Source organism: Anolis carolinensis, chromosome 1 (assembly GCF_035594765.1).
Source record: "Anolis carolinensis isolate JA03-04 chromosome 1, rAnoCar3.1.pri, whole genome shotgun sequence".
In the NCBI taxonomy this organism is placed as follows: Eukaryota; Metazoa; Chordata; class Lepidosauria; order Squamata; family Dactyloidae; genus Anolis; species Anolis carolinensis.
The window spans coordinates 278026450-278043078 of NC_085841.1; the positions used below are offsets into that span (position 1 = coordinate 278026450).

The window sequence follows — 16629 nt, forward strand, 5'->3', positions numbered from 1 at the left end:
GGGGCATTCTGGCTGGCTTTGTGATAATACAAATCCTGATCACAATCAAAAGAAAAAAGTATTTAAATGCCACTGGTTTCAATGGAAAGAATGGTGTTGGAAGTTAACATTGGCTTATCTACTCAGATGTAAGTTCCACTGAACTCAAGAAAATTTACTCCTAGATAAATGTGTGCAGGGGATTGAAAGCTAAGTCTGGAATCTTATTGAGAATCAGCATGGTGTAATGTTGTGATAGTCTAACTTTGGAAACTTTGGGATTCCAAAAGAAGCATTCTGAATGGTGTGGGGGCGATGTGTAGCTGTGTCCACATGTCTTTATTACAGTGCCACCTACTGATGCACAACCTGGGAAAACGCTTGCAGAAGGATATCTTAGACCCCACTCAGAAACCAGTAAAAAGGCAAACTTACTTAACCAGCAACATTTGATTGGGTTGTATCATATCCATTCCAGAGAATGACAGAGTTGGAAGGGACACCAAAAGCCAAGTAGTCCACTGATAAACCATCCTTGAGAAATGGCCTTCTATGGCTGCTTTTCAAAAATGTACACACAGGCCAGTACCCACTGGAGCAGCAGAAAACAAGTTCATTCCATCATCTGCATGGCATCTCCTTCCCCCACCAATATTTCATAGATGAAAAGTGAGACATGTGTGGTCAAGCAACATCAGTGTATGGTCAAGATGCCAAAAGTTAATAATGAGAAAGAACTGATTTTGTCTGAGTATACAATACAGTACCTAATTTGCAGATTTTATACCCCCAGTTTCATGCTCAAAAAAATAAAATAAAATAAAATAAATCTTGCCACAAGTATAGTCAAAATACTGAGTTGGCTATTTTCCATCGTTTCAGGTATCCACAATGGTTCTTGGAACATACTTCCCATGGATGCAGGGGTTGTATTGTACTTCATCCTGCTCCACAATCTCTTCAGAATTAAAGTTACAGTAGACTCTCACATATTTACTCTGGCAACCTTAATAACGGATTAGATAAGAAGTGATGAAGGCCATATAAGCTCTGGTGGTTGCAAGCAATAAGCATGTTCTCAGACAGATACTGCATCTCCCTACAAAAGTCCTGTATATCACAATGGGCACCAGAACACACAGCGCCAGCATTGGTGTAGTGTTTTGACTCTGGAGACCAGGGTTTGAATCATAGCTTGGACATGGGATTCTGTCAGTCTTAGAGGAAGGCAAGGGCAAACCTTGTCTGAACAAATCTTGCCAAGAAAACTCTGTGATAGGGTTGCCTAAGGGTCTCCCAAAGCCAGCAAAGACTTGAAGGCACCCAGACACAACAACAATCAGTATACATAGACCACACTCAGATATTACTGAAGATAGTCTGATTGCTATGCTTGGTACATTTCTGCCCTGAGTCATTACCTAGATACCTGTACAAAAAAAGAGAATATTCTACTTACAATATTTCATTGTATCTTTCTCCCACACAGAAAATTGTTTCAGTACTATATATACTAATCAATCCCACTAAATGTATTCACATATATACTTAGCATTGCTTGGCTATTCACCATAACTCATTTGGTTAGTATACTGTGATAAAATAAAGAATTTAAATATTAATACTTCTATGCTGGCTGTTTAAAAAGCACTGTCGCATTGTATGTTTAAAAGTTCATATACAGTTTCCAGTGAAAGTAACACAACATGACCTCAATTTTTTTGGAGGAATCATACATACCATAGAATTATAAACTGTAGTAATTGTAGTTTGGAGGAGAGAACATAAATAAAGCAATCTGCACTTCCAAAATGTTAAAAAGTGTCCAAGTTTTATGACATAAATTAAAATCTGTGACCTTCCCAGTGACTCCATGAATGAAATTGAGGCTTGTGGTTTAATTAAATTGAAAATGGCAAACACTGCTATATATAGCTTGTAGATTATTGATCACAGTGTTAAAAGGGCAAATCAGCACAAAGACAGAGACAAAAGAGATTCTAAATGGTCACTGAAATGTACTTTTTTCTCATTAAGGAACAGGAAAAGTAGTCTTGCACACAACCTGTCTGGCACAATTTGAAACAGAAGAAATCAAACATGGCTGTAATTTGGGGCTTACCAAACATATTCCATGCATGGCTGATGTTCTGAGTTTATTTTGGAGGATCGGCTCTGCTCAACAGCAGTATCAGTGTTAGCTCTAAAGTTGGCAAAATGGCAAATGTGTTCTGAATTTTAATTTAAACATACTGTTACTATTACTGTTTTTGATGTTGTTATACCCATTTATATCCTTTCCTTGATATAGTAATGAAACTCAAGGAAGCATGCAATATATTAAGAACAATAAAGATTGAAACTTATACAAAAACATCAATGGAGAGTATAGAAATTAGTCTGCTTCATTTGTATTTATGAAATTTGGGTGACCCTCATTTTGATTCTATTTTTTTTGAAAAATTCGCAAGCGGTCTGTGTCATAGCTAATACAAAATTGCAAAATTTTTGTTAGTTTTTCATTTTTGGTTGTTTGCCCAATCACACCAATGGGGACACTTCCAGGGCTCCTCTCTCCCTCATTTTTAGAGCTATTGGGATTGAACTTGATACAATTGTAGCACACATTTACCACTGTAAGCCTGCCAGATTTCAGAATGTTTCACCAATCTACTGATTTTTTTAGAAAATTTTAGAAATTTTTACGAACCATTAAAAAACCCCCACAAGAGCTATGAATTTCTCTACAATGACACAACACAAACAGGGCATCATTCCTCCAAAGTTTCAGAAAGATCTGCACATCCACTGAGTTTTAGGGAATTAAAGTTTGCCCACACTATAATTCTTCTGCTCACTTGACCCCTAAAATTGTATTTGTTGTTTGTATTAATATTGGCCCTGAATCAACAGCAACAGCAGCATCCCTCTGGCAACTTTGGATTTCAGAAAATATTAAAGCACACACACACACACACTGGACTTTATACTGAATTGAATTATACTTTAAAAAACAAAAAAGGAAACCAAGAATAGACTTAAAATAGACTAGAAAATAAAAAATTGTAGAATTTTAAATTAAAGAAATTAAAGAAATCCAAAGGGGAAAAAATGGAAAAACCCCCCGCAATGATTCCTAAACAGAAAAAAACCCACACACAAAGAAAAATCCTAAAAGGATCCTGAACTTGGCTATGGCGATCCTAAAAGGAATCCTAAGCTGTGGTAAACTAGGCTAAGTGTGCATGGCACATGCAAAAGCCTTTGAAAATGGACAAGTTCAGCACCTAGCTAGTTACTTGCCACTGAGTAACTCCTCGCTCGCTTGCTGTTACTCTAGATCTCCAGTTCTTTCCAAGCTCACTTGCAATGGTGGCTGAGGCAATGTTGCTCCTATATTTAAAGGAAACACGGGGAGTGCCTTCTTCCTTCCCCTCTCCCTTAGCCTTTAGCATTTATCTCACGTAGTTCTTGAAGAGAAATGGGAGATTAAAAAAAAACCCCAAGAAATTAATGTCTATCTAGACATGAAATTTAGTCTATCTAGATGCCATTCAGTGCCAATTCTCATAATATCTCATCACTAGCTATGCTGGAAGGACACTGTAGATAAAAAAATATTTGGTGACTCAGTTATGGAACTCCAGTCTAGAAATGACAGGCTTCTTGTGAGGGATGAGAAATCCTGACAAGATCCTCCTGATTTAAAGGGGCATTCAGTGGGAAGCCCAGAAGTTAAGGAAGGACAAATTCGTTAATTTTAGTCTGTTATCTCCCATGATTAGATGCGTTTTGTGTATCTTTTAGGAACTTTAAAGAAATGCTGGCATGAAAATGGATGCACACGTTTGTATTTTCTTCTGATGTGCATAATTTTGTATACAAGTGTGGCTAACACAAGTTTTGTGAACAGTTTTTCCTAATATAAAATTGGAATCTTCACAACTACATACTATGATATGTGACGCTGTTGTTTGGTGACCCAACCTTCATATTCTAAGGCCTGACTATTGATGGAGGGCCATATTTCAGTGTTTATACTAGTAAATTCTGTCAAAATGAAAATTGATCTCTCAAATAATTTTTCTGGTGTTTGCTCTACTAAGAATCAAAATAAGAATAAATTACACTGGAACAAAATTGATCTCAAATATTCCAGCACTTTTCATTATGGACCTGACACAATTAGGATTAGTGCATGAAAACTTTGGCACTTGGTGTGATAATCTTGTGGAATTAGTCTTAAAAACTTTTCTTCTACCTTTACAATTTCTGTCTCTATATGTATGTATGCAGGCAGAGTGTGCATTTCAAAAAGCTGGGAACAGAATTACCATAGACATTTTATGCAGAACATGTTGCTCAAAATGTCATCACAGTTTCCAATATACATGACAATAAAATGACATTTAACAGAAGTCCACAACTTTTGCTATTTGTTTGGCTTTTATGAGTATGTAATCTCTTGTTTTTTCTTCTCCTTCCCTTCCTCTCCTCTTTTCTTTCTTTTTTCCCCCCTCTTATAACAGAAAGAAAGTAGGCATTCAGAAATGGCTCGAGGCAAATGGAAAAAGCGGGAAGTAATTTCATCTGTTTATAATTAGACAAAGAAAAACAAGCATATGTTTATGTTTTACTTAACCATCAAATGGACTATGGATTTTTGTATTCATGACATCAGAAGTTATATTTATATATGCTTGTGGAGGACCATAGCAGCTGACCCTAAAACGGCCTGCCATTTCACATGGGTGCTATATATGATTAAAAATAAATTGGAAGTTTAGGATGACAGTGAAAAGGTTTTGTAAGGTATAATACAAATAAAGAATTATATAAAAGAGTGAAAAGCTGAAGATGTGGTCCTAAGAAAACTGACATTAGAATTAAATTCCACTGGAATCAACATTATTAAATTATAAACCCAAGATTGTTGTCAGCAATACAATAGTGTATGTACAAAATCTAAATTCTTCAGTGGTTGCTTACGGCTGCAGACAGAATTTCATCTGCTTTAACTAGCATTGAGATACTTTGATGGTGACAAAGTCTTCCAGTATAACATGAGCTTGGAAAAGTTAATATTTGGTACTATGTTCTATTCACATGCATAGCACACATGAATATGGATACACATTCCGTTGTACCTTTGGTGGCACTTCCAAGATATGCATCCATCCACTCATCCCATTTTGCTATACAACATAAAACTTTCATAGCACAAACAATGTGCAACAATGTGTAACTCCACATATATACAATGCAACCCTGCACACGATTTTAGTCACTGTGTAGTTGTATGTTTTCCGGGCTGTATGGCCATGTTCCAGAAGTATTATATTTAGATTGATCCTGTATTCACCTGCAGCCATGTACATATACAAAATTTCCACCACAGTAGATTAAGATGTTCCTGGAGAGGTGATATAATGCTTTGGTTGCATATACCTATTGATCTCTGCCTTGGTAGGGACAGATTTTAATGCCCCCCCCCCCCCCCCCCCGCAATTCTGGTGTTCACTGAACATGTTCAGTGTGAAAGAAACACATAGTTTCCTGGTGACACCTATGGAATCCACAAAAACAGCTCCATTGAATAGTTCAGAAACTTTCAGAATAAGTGAACTATTCACTTAATATACTTATCCTTACCAATCACAGACATCTTTCACAAGATATCCCATGTCTAGAAAATGTGGTACATACTCAATATTGCAATTATAGATATGTTACCTGGAGTTACAGATTTGTAAATGATCCTTACCTAGGAATACTGTATAATCTTCCTGGAAACCTACATAAATGTTACCACAGCCTACCACTGTATCTGGTGGTGGGTTCAGCTTCTGATCCAGCTGGATAATGTTTCCACTCTCCCTGGCATGGAGCAAGTCTGTGACAACCAGAAGTAGGACCCCTGTTTCAAGTCATTGTCATAGTCTTGCTTGCTGGTTGGTCTAAATGCCAACTTTCTTGTGCCTGCCAGAAAATATTACATAGTTACACAGATACACAGAGCTGGTCTAGGATTCTAGAGTATATCTTATTACTTGGCCTAGTTTTAGCCATGTTTATTCAAAAACAAGTCTGCATATAATCTCAGCATTAGTCTCACTGTGTTTAATGCAGTAAACTCTGGTGAGCAAAACAAATGTGTATGAATTTACCCAGAATTAATTTTTATTTAATTCCTCTTTTATGTGTGAGGAATCTACCTAAGCAGCACCTAACAATTTTGCTGAATGACATGTCAAGCACAGCGGTTAGAAAATCAGTCTTACTCATTGAAACAGGAAAAATTATACCCTTGTCACTCTAAAAAATTACATTAACATGTGGAAGGTGGTGGGTGGGTAAGCTAGATCATAATACTCCCCTTAAATTGCTCAGTGGTGCTTAAGGAAATAATGTTTAACTCTGTAGAAATAGGTTTTTTTATCCTGCAGATTTTCATCCCAATAGGTAACCCAAATAATGTATTTGTGACATTGTCCTCTCCTGGTTTGCATAAAGCAGTTGCTTATTATCCTTCCAGCATTAATTTATGCCTTTGCACCAGAGAAAATTACCTTAAAGGTTGTATTTGGGGGAGGGTGGAATTAAAACAATTTTAAAGCACTGAATGTGAGCTCTTGAAACATTCACTTTAACTTTAATATATAAATACAAAATAGGCATAAATTACAATGGCACAATTTCTTACATATTTTATTAAGAACAAAGTTGTTCATACTGACAAGATCTATATAAATAAAACCACAGCACATTTTGCTTTTATTTATAAGAATATTATACTTTTATAAAATTAGGAAATGTTAAATTTGTTTCATCCCTCAAACTGTTAACCGCGAATGAATCATGCATTACCTCTATTGAACAAAGCCAAGGGGAGGGGGGGGGGGGGGGAGTCCACCAGACGGACAAAATCCTGACAAAGATGTGGCTTTACATTCCAAAATTTGACATTGAACATAGATGTACAAGGACTACTTATTGATCAACACATATTAAAGTATAATACAATGTTTTTGTGTTCAAAAGACAAAGTCTTATATTACTCAAATAACACAAGTCTTCCTTTACATAACTTTTGTGATGAACACTAAATAAATAAAGGGGGTGAATGAAGAGGATGGCTGTCCAGCATGCAATGGAAAAAACATTCCAGTTTGAGAGATGATTATTAATGGATACAGATTACCACTGATCAAGTTTCGTCCAGTTATGTTGTACTTATAACCACTTGCTAAACTAGTTGTGCAGTAATCCTCCCAGATTTTTACCACTCCCTGGGTCCTTTCACACTGCATAGTTACAGAGCTATGATGCCATTAGCTGGCATGGCAACATGCTATGGAATCATGGGATTCGCAGTTTAGGAAGAAGCTATATAGAATTGTCAGGCAAAGGAGTGCTTCAACCAACTACAAATCCCAGCATTCTGTAGAATGGACCATGCAGTTAAAATGGAATCATGGTGCTATAATTGTGCTGTGAGAATAGATCCCTTGTCTTCTCAGATTTCTGAGGTGCGGAAGGGTACTATTCTTTGGGAGGCCTTGAACTACCATGGCAACATTTTATGAAATCCTGGGGTTTGTAGTTTGATGAGGCCCTCTAGATGATCATTCTAAATGCCTCTTCCTAAATTGTAAATCCCAGGGTTCCCAGAATGGTACCCTGCTGGTTAAAGCCAAATCATAATGTGGTAGTTGTGTGAAAATGTGCCAGATTCTTTGGCAAGATGGTAAAAAGGATCTGTTTGTTAAATAGGAACATTCAAACTTGTTTCCACTTGATAAACTGTAATCTGTATTCACTTTGTTTGAGTTGAAGAAGAACAAAAACAACTATCAACTAAACAAGACAACTCCAAAACAGCCCATCTTCAATACATGCCATCTTCAATACTGTTTCGGCTGAGGTGTGCATCTGTGGTGTTATCCTTCCTGAGTGTGGTCCCATCACAGTCATTTGGATTAATAGGCCCTTTGAGGGCATTGCAGGACCCTGGCATGCTTCCAGATGTAGCTCCTTGCCTAACCCACTGCATTAGAAATCACTTTTAATACAATGCTTAAAGATATCTAACTCATGGAATGCACAGTTCCATTTACATCACATGTCATTTGGGCACAGCTTATTTCATTATTAATGAGGCTACTCTGAAGCACAATTATGAGGAAGGCAACACTCATTAATGACAGTAGGATCCAAAGCGAGACAGGCATTAGTAACCCATGTTGACAGAAAGAATGACTGTTGTGATATTTCACAGAAAAATTTATAAAAATGGGTCACTAACATAATTTTTCCCCATCAGTATCATTCTTTTTCAATTTTACTTTGAGGTACAGTTCTCCTGACAGAATGAGAGAATGCTGTGATAATTTAGAACATTCCAGCCTGATTGGGCCAAGTTTAAAGTATACTTACTTTTAACGTTTCTCCCTTTTCTATTATATTAGCTGAAATATATACATTTTAAGAATCTTATTTTTAAGTTGTCTTGAACAGGAACATAACTCAAAAATGAACACTCCAGAGACTTCTTTAACCTACTTTTGGTTTCTTCCAACTCTGGCTGATTTGTTTTTCTTTCATTACTCAATATTTCCCAAGAACTACTATAAGTCTTCAGAATCTTTTAATAGATGATCAACGATGGTGAGATTCCACTTTTAAATGAATTGTAAAGTTATCCTTTATGACTATTCCTCACAAACTAGAAAGACTTGTGTGAAAACTGAATTCATGCTTTTTGGTCAGTGTGCCTGCCCATCTCTGGGGTGGAAAGTGGAACATCATGAAAGTAGTGCAGTTCTAATTTTTTTTACTGGTTGGGGGGTATGAACACAACATCAAGAATTATGTAGGCCTCCTGCTATTAGACTTTCACTAAATCAACCTTTGTGTAATTCAGACTAGTTAATGTCAGCTCTAGTCTAGAACGGTACTAGATTGGGCAGCTGAGTATTACAGTTGTGTTAATATAGGGCAACTGAACAATAAGGTTGCCCTACAAACCCTCCTTGTATGAATAACAGGCAAATCTGTGATTTAACAAATGTGTGATGCTTAATGAGCCTGGATAAATGCTATGGGTTATATTATACCTGAGACAAATACATATGGTGGAGCTAACCCATCTTTTCCTAAAGGACTTCTTGATCACATTCCTACCCCTTTCTTTGCACACTGACATACTCCTATATTTCCTGCCCTAGGCAGATGGTCATTGGCACAGATGTCCCAAATAAACTACTCACATTCCTGTTGATGATTCCTGCACTTCCTGGTTTACACAAACCACATTTGAAATGAAAACGTAGCTGAAATTCTGGTTTTCAATTCAAACAAGGGCTTACACTTGCTGGATATGCTTGAGAAGATGGAAGTCTAAGCCAGCATTTCTTTGAATGTGGAAAATTTCCTGCGTGTATATACATTAAAAACTCATATTGATTAAAAATGTAGATTGCTACTCTGATCCTAGGTTTGGTATCCACAATAAGAAATGTATCAGTTTTCTAATGAGTGTGTAACTCTGACAACTTCATTGACTTGATGGGAAGCCTCAATGAAGTCAAGGGGACTCGCTTCTGACTTCATTGAGACTGACCTGAAAATATAACTTTGCCATATAGAAATGGGAACAAGAGAAGGACAGAAAGCCAGAAACCTGCCTCTCCTCTGCCCATGTGTGAAGGTGGCATAGAAACAAATGTCCAAACAGTATCCATGGCCCACTTTCGCTCCTTTCAAAATATTTCCTCTCACACTCAAGCATCCAACTATAAAAAATTCATTTTCAATATCTTACAATTCTTTCCTATTTGCAATATTTTACTTTTTCAATTGAGAGAATTGTCAAGAAAAAACTTAACAGTATTCCAATGGTTTCCATATTGTCATCTTTCTTGTTAAGTTTACCCTCATCCTTTTTCAAATGCCATAAGATCTCTCCCATGTACATCTGAAAATACACTGTCTTGGACTGGATGTGCTGACTTCCAATAAGAGTACAAAAGGTGGCACTAGGGGCAGTGTGTGTGTAGCTGTGTGCAGGGGTGGAAATTGGCAACAATCCTGTTACTTCAATGCAGAATTGTCGACTTAATGGTCTGGGAACCTCCATGGATGTGATTCACCTATACAATGGAAAGCATTCCATCTGTGGAGCCACAGGTCTGAATCTAACCTACTGGCCATGGCTACACAACACCTTAAATCCAGGAACCATGGACACCCTGGCTTAGCATATGTGACCAGCTGTAGCCACAGGCAACCTGACTGCTTGCAGTCCCACTGAGAGTGACTAAACATTAAACTAAAGCATTGTAAAATCTGCCAAGAAATTTGATAGGGAGTAGCAAAATCTATAGAGGATGAAATGCAACTATCAAAAGGGTCACCTGAGAGAGATGATGGTGCTACATGATGCTTGGTTAGTATTTTCTTGTATGTTTATGAAGGCTACTTAAAGTTGCTTATGGTCCTATATATTCAATTTGAATATGATGTAACAAAATAGCACTTTCAGTTTGCTTTTAATTGCATGGTATTTTAGCACTGCCCACCATAACTTTGGTATGTTATATGACCTATTTTAAAGAGAACCACCTGCATAGAAATTTAGTTGTATGTATCATGCTAGAAAACTAAAGTTTTCTACATATACTCTTATTTTATTATCTGGTCAAATATGGTTGGATGAAAACTGATTATAAACATTATTTGTAAGTCTTCCTCCTGTATGGTTTTGTTTTAGGATTAGGTTGGTTAAATTTAACTTGGACAATGTCTGCTACATGATGCCAACCAAAGGTGATAGCACAATGACCTTTCTTCTGTGGGTTTTTCTTGCAACTCTTGCCACTTTTACCAAGTGAAAAAAACCCTCTGAGCATAACATGAAAGGTTTGTTGCAGGTATAGAATCTCAGGAATCATCAGGCCAGGATATTCTATAAATATATGAGGCAGCATCTGGATCCACAATAAGCATTAAAAATGTGATACCTGAGCTTTCAAACATCCCACTTACAGAAGAGTTCGGTCCAATTTGAAATGGGGAAGAGGGGTTGAGCCCACTCTCACACATTTTGAATGCTACCACATAACTATGGGAGTTGGATAAATATTTGACATTGCAGATGGAAATTATATATGCATGACAAGACAAGAAAGTTTTCACAAAATCTGAAGCTTTGAAAATGTAATATGGAATCTCATACAGAATAAAAAAGACTCACACACACTCTACTAATTGGACAATCTTCTCAATGGCAGAATTACTAGAAATGTTGAAGTTACTTTGTTTTCCCCCTGCCCATACATAGTAGTGCCTCTCAGACATACTCAACATTCGATTTTAACGATGATTAACAAAACACGTAGCTCCTCATCCTCAGATATTTAACAAAGATAGACTGCTCTGCAGATTTTCTACTAACAGTCATTTCATATTTTGGTTTGTTATCTTTACATGTCATATAATAAGGGTTTAAATGATTTATTTTTCTCCCAGATGAGCTGTGGTTGCTGTGTTGGAAGTCTCTCTCCAAAGTTTGCTAAATGAACTAGTTTATTCAGCCTTTTCCAAAGGAAGAAGACGGGGAGTTCAAGTTTTTCAAACACTTTAGGAACGGAGCTGCAAAGTAAATAAAACAAATTTGAATTAGGCCAAACGAATTGTTCTCTAAATAACAAAACCCACTGAAAGACTACCACATAATAACACCAACAAGTCTGGCCATAACACAAACCTGTTTTTACTTTGCTCTTGTTCAGAACAGATAAAGAAGTAAGCTTCATAAGTTTGCTAAAAGAAGTTTTTTAAACCATGATGATGGTCAAGTTTAATAAGACACATAATTACTTTAAACTACAGTATTTATTTTTAAACTGTACTTGGTTCCATAACTCAGAACAATCCATAAAACTCAAGTGCTCAAAATGCTATTGTGGGCGCAGTGTGTAGCTGTGATGTATGCTACTGGTCCCTACACAGTTTTTATTATATACTGTACGATAAATCATACAGGTATCTACTAGTCGAAAACAACTCTGCTTTGTGAAGATCATGTGTAGTTGCCATTGATTGTTGAAAAGGATAAGAAACACAACTTCCTATATCCATATAATTACATCTAATTCATGCACTATGAACATGGAGAAATGTCTATTGATGGAATGATTTTGGGACTAGTTGACAATGGAGCAAGGACTGTAAAACAGTGCAAGTTGATACTTTCCATTTATAACACTACTAATAATGATGCAAAGAAACATTTTCCCATGACTCTTAAAAATGTATATGAACATGGATAATCACCTAGATGAAGATAATGCTGCTAACAATGCAATTGATTTAGTGGGAATAGATGACAAAATGGGTGGTTACCAATAAACCATGGGTATTTATGTTAAAATTAAACTACAGAAAACTAAAGAAATCAAAGTACATTTGTTTCTAAAAAACAGTTTTGCACCTTGTAGTTTAGGATTAATATATTCTGGTGCTGGGAAAGGGGTGAGGGTCAAATAATGGAATTAAAGGGATGTCTTTACCCCTTTGGACTCTCTGCGGAATGGCCCCTGAGAAAATGGCTAAGAAAAGGTTCAACAGGAATGCCAAATTTCTGCTGAATAGGTTAAAAGAGTGAGGAAGCCTCTTCGGCAGCCATCCATGCGCAGAAGGCCCGCATAACATTTCTGCTCAATAGGGCCCTAAATAAAGACAAAAGAAACAGAGGAATCTAATTGTAACTTGAGGAGAAATTTTGAGTTCATGTCCTAATCTATGAGGACACTAATTTCAACATTAATTTGATGTCCCTCTGGACACCATAGTGGAGTTACATTATTACACAATATTAAGCCATACTCCTCTTCTGTACATAAACATAACAACAAGCCCTTGTCATACTTATTCTACATATGCAAATAAATAGATAAGAAAGAGGTAACGTAGTACACTAGAACTTGTCAAAGAATGTAGACAACATAGTTATCTACTCAAAATTTTCCACACTGAAGCAAAAAAAACAAACAAACAAAAGAAAACTTATATAAATAATATTTGGATTTTACTTTGATTGGGATGTATTTTACCCTGATATTCCAAAGAAAGTCTTGGAGGGTCAGCTTTTACTTGCACTCCACATCAATCTTACTTTAAACCTCTGGACTCTAATGTGTTTAACAGGATTTAATCTATGCAAATGGATTTGTGGTGGGATGGGGGTTTTCTCCAGTATTAGTGGGTTCTTTTTAAATGTAAAAGGCAGATTGTGAGATGGAGAAGCCTTACCTCTACTAGCAGGTGCCAATGAGCAATGGGCTTCCGAGGGTACGAGAGCATTTCGTTCCAGTGGTCTCGACCAAGGCTGTCTGCATCGTTGCCTACTTGACAGACTCCAATGACCTCATTGTGACCTACACTGTGAAAAGGTTCAATAATATTTATTTCTTAAAATTTTACATTCAAGAACCATATAATTCCAAAATTCTCCAAGAAAAAAAAAATGTAGGTGATATATGAACTGGGATATATGGTAGCGTGGATTCGGATAACCCAGTTCAAAGCTGATATTCTGGATTATTATACCTTGATATCCTGGGTTATATGGCGGTGTGGAAGGGTCCTAGGTTACTAGCATGAGAGAGAGGGGGGGAGGGAGTCGATGATAGCTTAAAGTTGAGGCTTTGCTTGCTTTCTGGGAGTGGGTACACACTTTTTGCCTTTTGTCTCCCCCCCCCAGCATTTTAGCAGTATCTTTTCGAGTGACTGCAAGCCTATTTTGTGTGCGTTGGTTGCCACAACCCACACAACTTTTTAATAGGCAAACACAATTCTTTTTGGTTCATTTTGAGGGTATCACAATCTTCTAGGGCTAATTTGTGTGCGTTGGTTGCCACAAAAAAAGCTTTAAAATTCCTCAAAAATCAATAGATAAGTGAAACGTTCTGAATCTTAGGGAAGGGGGGGTAACAGTGGTAAATATGTTCTACATTGTAGCAAGTTTCATCCCAGTAGCTCTAAAAATGAGTGAGAAAGGAGCCCCAGAAGCCCCCTCACATGCAATTACAGTAGTCTCTCACTTATCCAACATAAACGGGCCGGCAGAATGTTTGATAAGCGAATATGTTGGATAATAAGGAGGCATTAAGGAAAAGCCTATTAAACATCAAATCAGGTTATGATTTTACAAATTAAGCACCAAAACATCAGGTTATACAACAAATTTGGCAGAAAAAGTAGTTCAATATGCAGTAATGTTAAGTTGTAATTACTGTATTTACGAATCTAGCACTAAAATATCACGATGTATTGAAAACATTGACTACAAAAATGCGTTGGATAATCCAGAACGTTGGATAAGCAAGTGTTGGATAACTCTACTTTGGGTCGTTGGGGAACTCCTTCAGCCACCTGTGGTGGAGGAGGCTTTGGACGACCCAGCAACTCGGTGTCGCGATTTCGCACACCATTTTGCAGACAAAGTCGCTCAGATACGCCTTGAGCTCGACTCCAATTCCACCACAGTGCCAGGGGAGGTGATTGAGGCATCTGCTTGTCCAATTTTGTGGGATTCTTTTAGGCTTGTTCTTCCTGAGAACGTGGTGGAGGTCCTTGGGGCTGTGAGGGCGACCACGTCGGCTCTGGACCCTTGCCCGTCTTGGCTAATTAAATCGGCCAGGGAGGGGCTGGTTGATTGGTTTGTGTTGATCATTAATGCATCGTTGGAGCAGGGGTTTTTTCCATCTTATCTGAAACAAGCCATGGTTCGTCCACTCCTTAAAAAGGTTTCCCTTGACTCCATGGTGCTGAACAATTTCAGACCAATCTCCAACCTCCCTTTCTTGGGTAAGGTGCTGGAGCGGGTGGTTGCCTCCCAGCTCCAGGGCTTTCTAGATGACATCAACTACCTAGATCAGTCACAGTCTGGTTTCAGGCCTGGTTACGGCACCGAGACAGCCTTGGTCGCCTTGGTGGATGACCTCCGTAGAGAGCTGGACAGGGGGAGTGTGACCCTGTTGGTTCTCTTGGACATCTCAGCGGCTTTCGATACCATCGATCATGGTATCCTTCTGGGACGACTCTCTGGGATGGGTCTCGGGGGCACGGTTTTGTCGTGGCTCCGATCCTTCCTGGAGGGTCGATCCCAGATGGTGAAGCTGGGAGACGCCTGCTCGGACCCCTGGCCTTTGAGCTGTGGGGTCCCGCAAGGTTCTACTCTGTCTCCCATGCTCTTTAACATCTACATGAAACCGCTGGGAGAGGTCATCCGGAGTTTTGGAGTTGGGTGTCAGCTCTATGCAGATGACGCACAACTCTACTACTCCTTTCCACCTAATTCCAAGGACGCCTCTCAGGTGCTGGATGAGTGCCTGGCCGCTGTGTCTATCTGGATGAGGAGGAACAAGCTGAAGATCAATCCCGACAAGACAGAGGTCCTCCTGGTCGATCGTAAACCTGAACGGGGTATAGGGTGGCAACCTGTGCTGGACGGGGTTACACTCCCCCTGAAGCCACAGGTCTGCAGTTTGGGAGGCCTCCTGGATTCATCGCTTACGCTCGAGGCCCAGGCGGCGGCGGTGTCTGGGAGGGCCTTCGCACAATTGAGACTCGTGCGCCAACTGCGACCGTACCTCGCGAAGGCTGATCTGGCTGGGGTGGTCCATGCCTTGGTCACCTCCAGACTGGACTACTGTAATGCGCTCTACGTGGGGCTGCCCTTGAAAATGGCTCGGAAGTTCCAACTGGTCCAATGAGCGGCAGCCAGGATGTTAACTGGGGCCCCTTACAGAGAGAGGTCAACCCTCCTGTTCAAGGAGCTCCACTGGCTGCCATTTATTTTCTGAGCCCAATTTAAGGTGCAGGTGCTTACCTACAAAGCCCTGAACGGTTTGGGACCATCCTACCTCCGTGACCGCATCTCTGTCTTCGAACCCACGCGTTCACTTCGGTCATCTGGAGAGGCCCTGCTCGTGATCCCGCCTACGTCGCAAGCGCGGTTGGTGGGGACACGAGACAGGGCCTTCTCTGTGGTGGCCCCCCGACTCTGGAACACCCTCCCCAAGGATCTCAGACAGGCCCCTACATTGGCAGTCTTCAGAAAGAACTTGAAGACCTGGCTGTTCCAATGTGCCTTCCCAGATTAATAGGAAATCTCCAATACCAAGTCCCATAAGCACTTTATTAGAATTAAGATCGCATATCGCACTCTGCACTTGCCCTATAAGCCTTATATATCACCTGTCACATCAGCACTTTTAATCTTGTACCCATTACTCTGGCCCGGCCCAGTTCTATTGCATTTTAGCGTATTGTTATTGCTTGTGGTTTATACTGTTTTAATTCTTTTAATTTGCCTTTGTTTGTATTGTTATATTGTGTTTTGAGGCCTTGGCCTTTGTAAGCCGCATCGAGTCCTTCGGGAGATGCTAGCGGGGTACAAATAAAGTTTAATAATAATAATAATAATAATAATAATACTGTACTTAACAAAATAACAAATAATTTGTTACTATCGGTATATTAATGAAACAGACACTTATGATATTTTAGAAACACATTAAAAACTCACCAGTGCCTCCTAATTTTGTAATGAGTATTTAAACATTTTTGTCATTGATTGCGCAG

At 38.7% G+C, this 16629-nt stretch overlaps 1 protein-coding gene and 1 long non-coding RNA gene across 6 annotated transcripts in view; one reads left to right on the forward strand and one right to left on the reverse strand.

Annotated features, from left to right (window-relative positions):
- Window positions 1-5473, forward strand: part of LOC134295399 (uncharacterized) — an 82690-nt gene extending 77217 nt beyond the window's left edge. The window contains exon 4 of the long non-coding RNA XR_010001958.1: window positions 4509-5473. This is a non-coding gene — a long non-coding RNA (uncharacterized LOC134295399). The remainder of the gene's footprint in view (window positions 1-4508) is intronic.
- Window positions 5474-6602: 1129 nt separating this feature from the next.
- syt9 (synaptotagmin 9) overlaps window positions 6603-16629 on the reverse strand; it is a 102395-nt gene continuing 92368 nt past the window's right edge. For 2 of the 5 annotated variants that reach the window (XM_003224192.4, XM_016995607.2), the window contains 2 exons: window positions 13294-13423; window positions 6603-12710 (listed from right to left, as the gene is read on the reverse strand). In XM_003224192.4, the coding sequence (XP_003224240.2) occupies window positions 12603-12710; window positions 13294-13423 (238 nt within the window). In that variant the 3' untranslated portion in view covers window positions 6603-12602. Of the gene's footprint in view, window positions 12711-13293; window positions 13424-16629 lie in introns of those variants that run through there. The other 3 variants (XR_506917.3, XM_016995606.2, XM_008115978.3) reach the window with 3 other exon arrangements.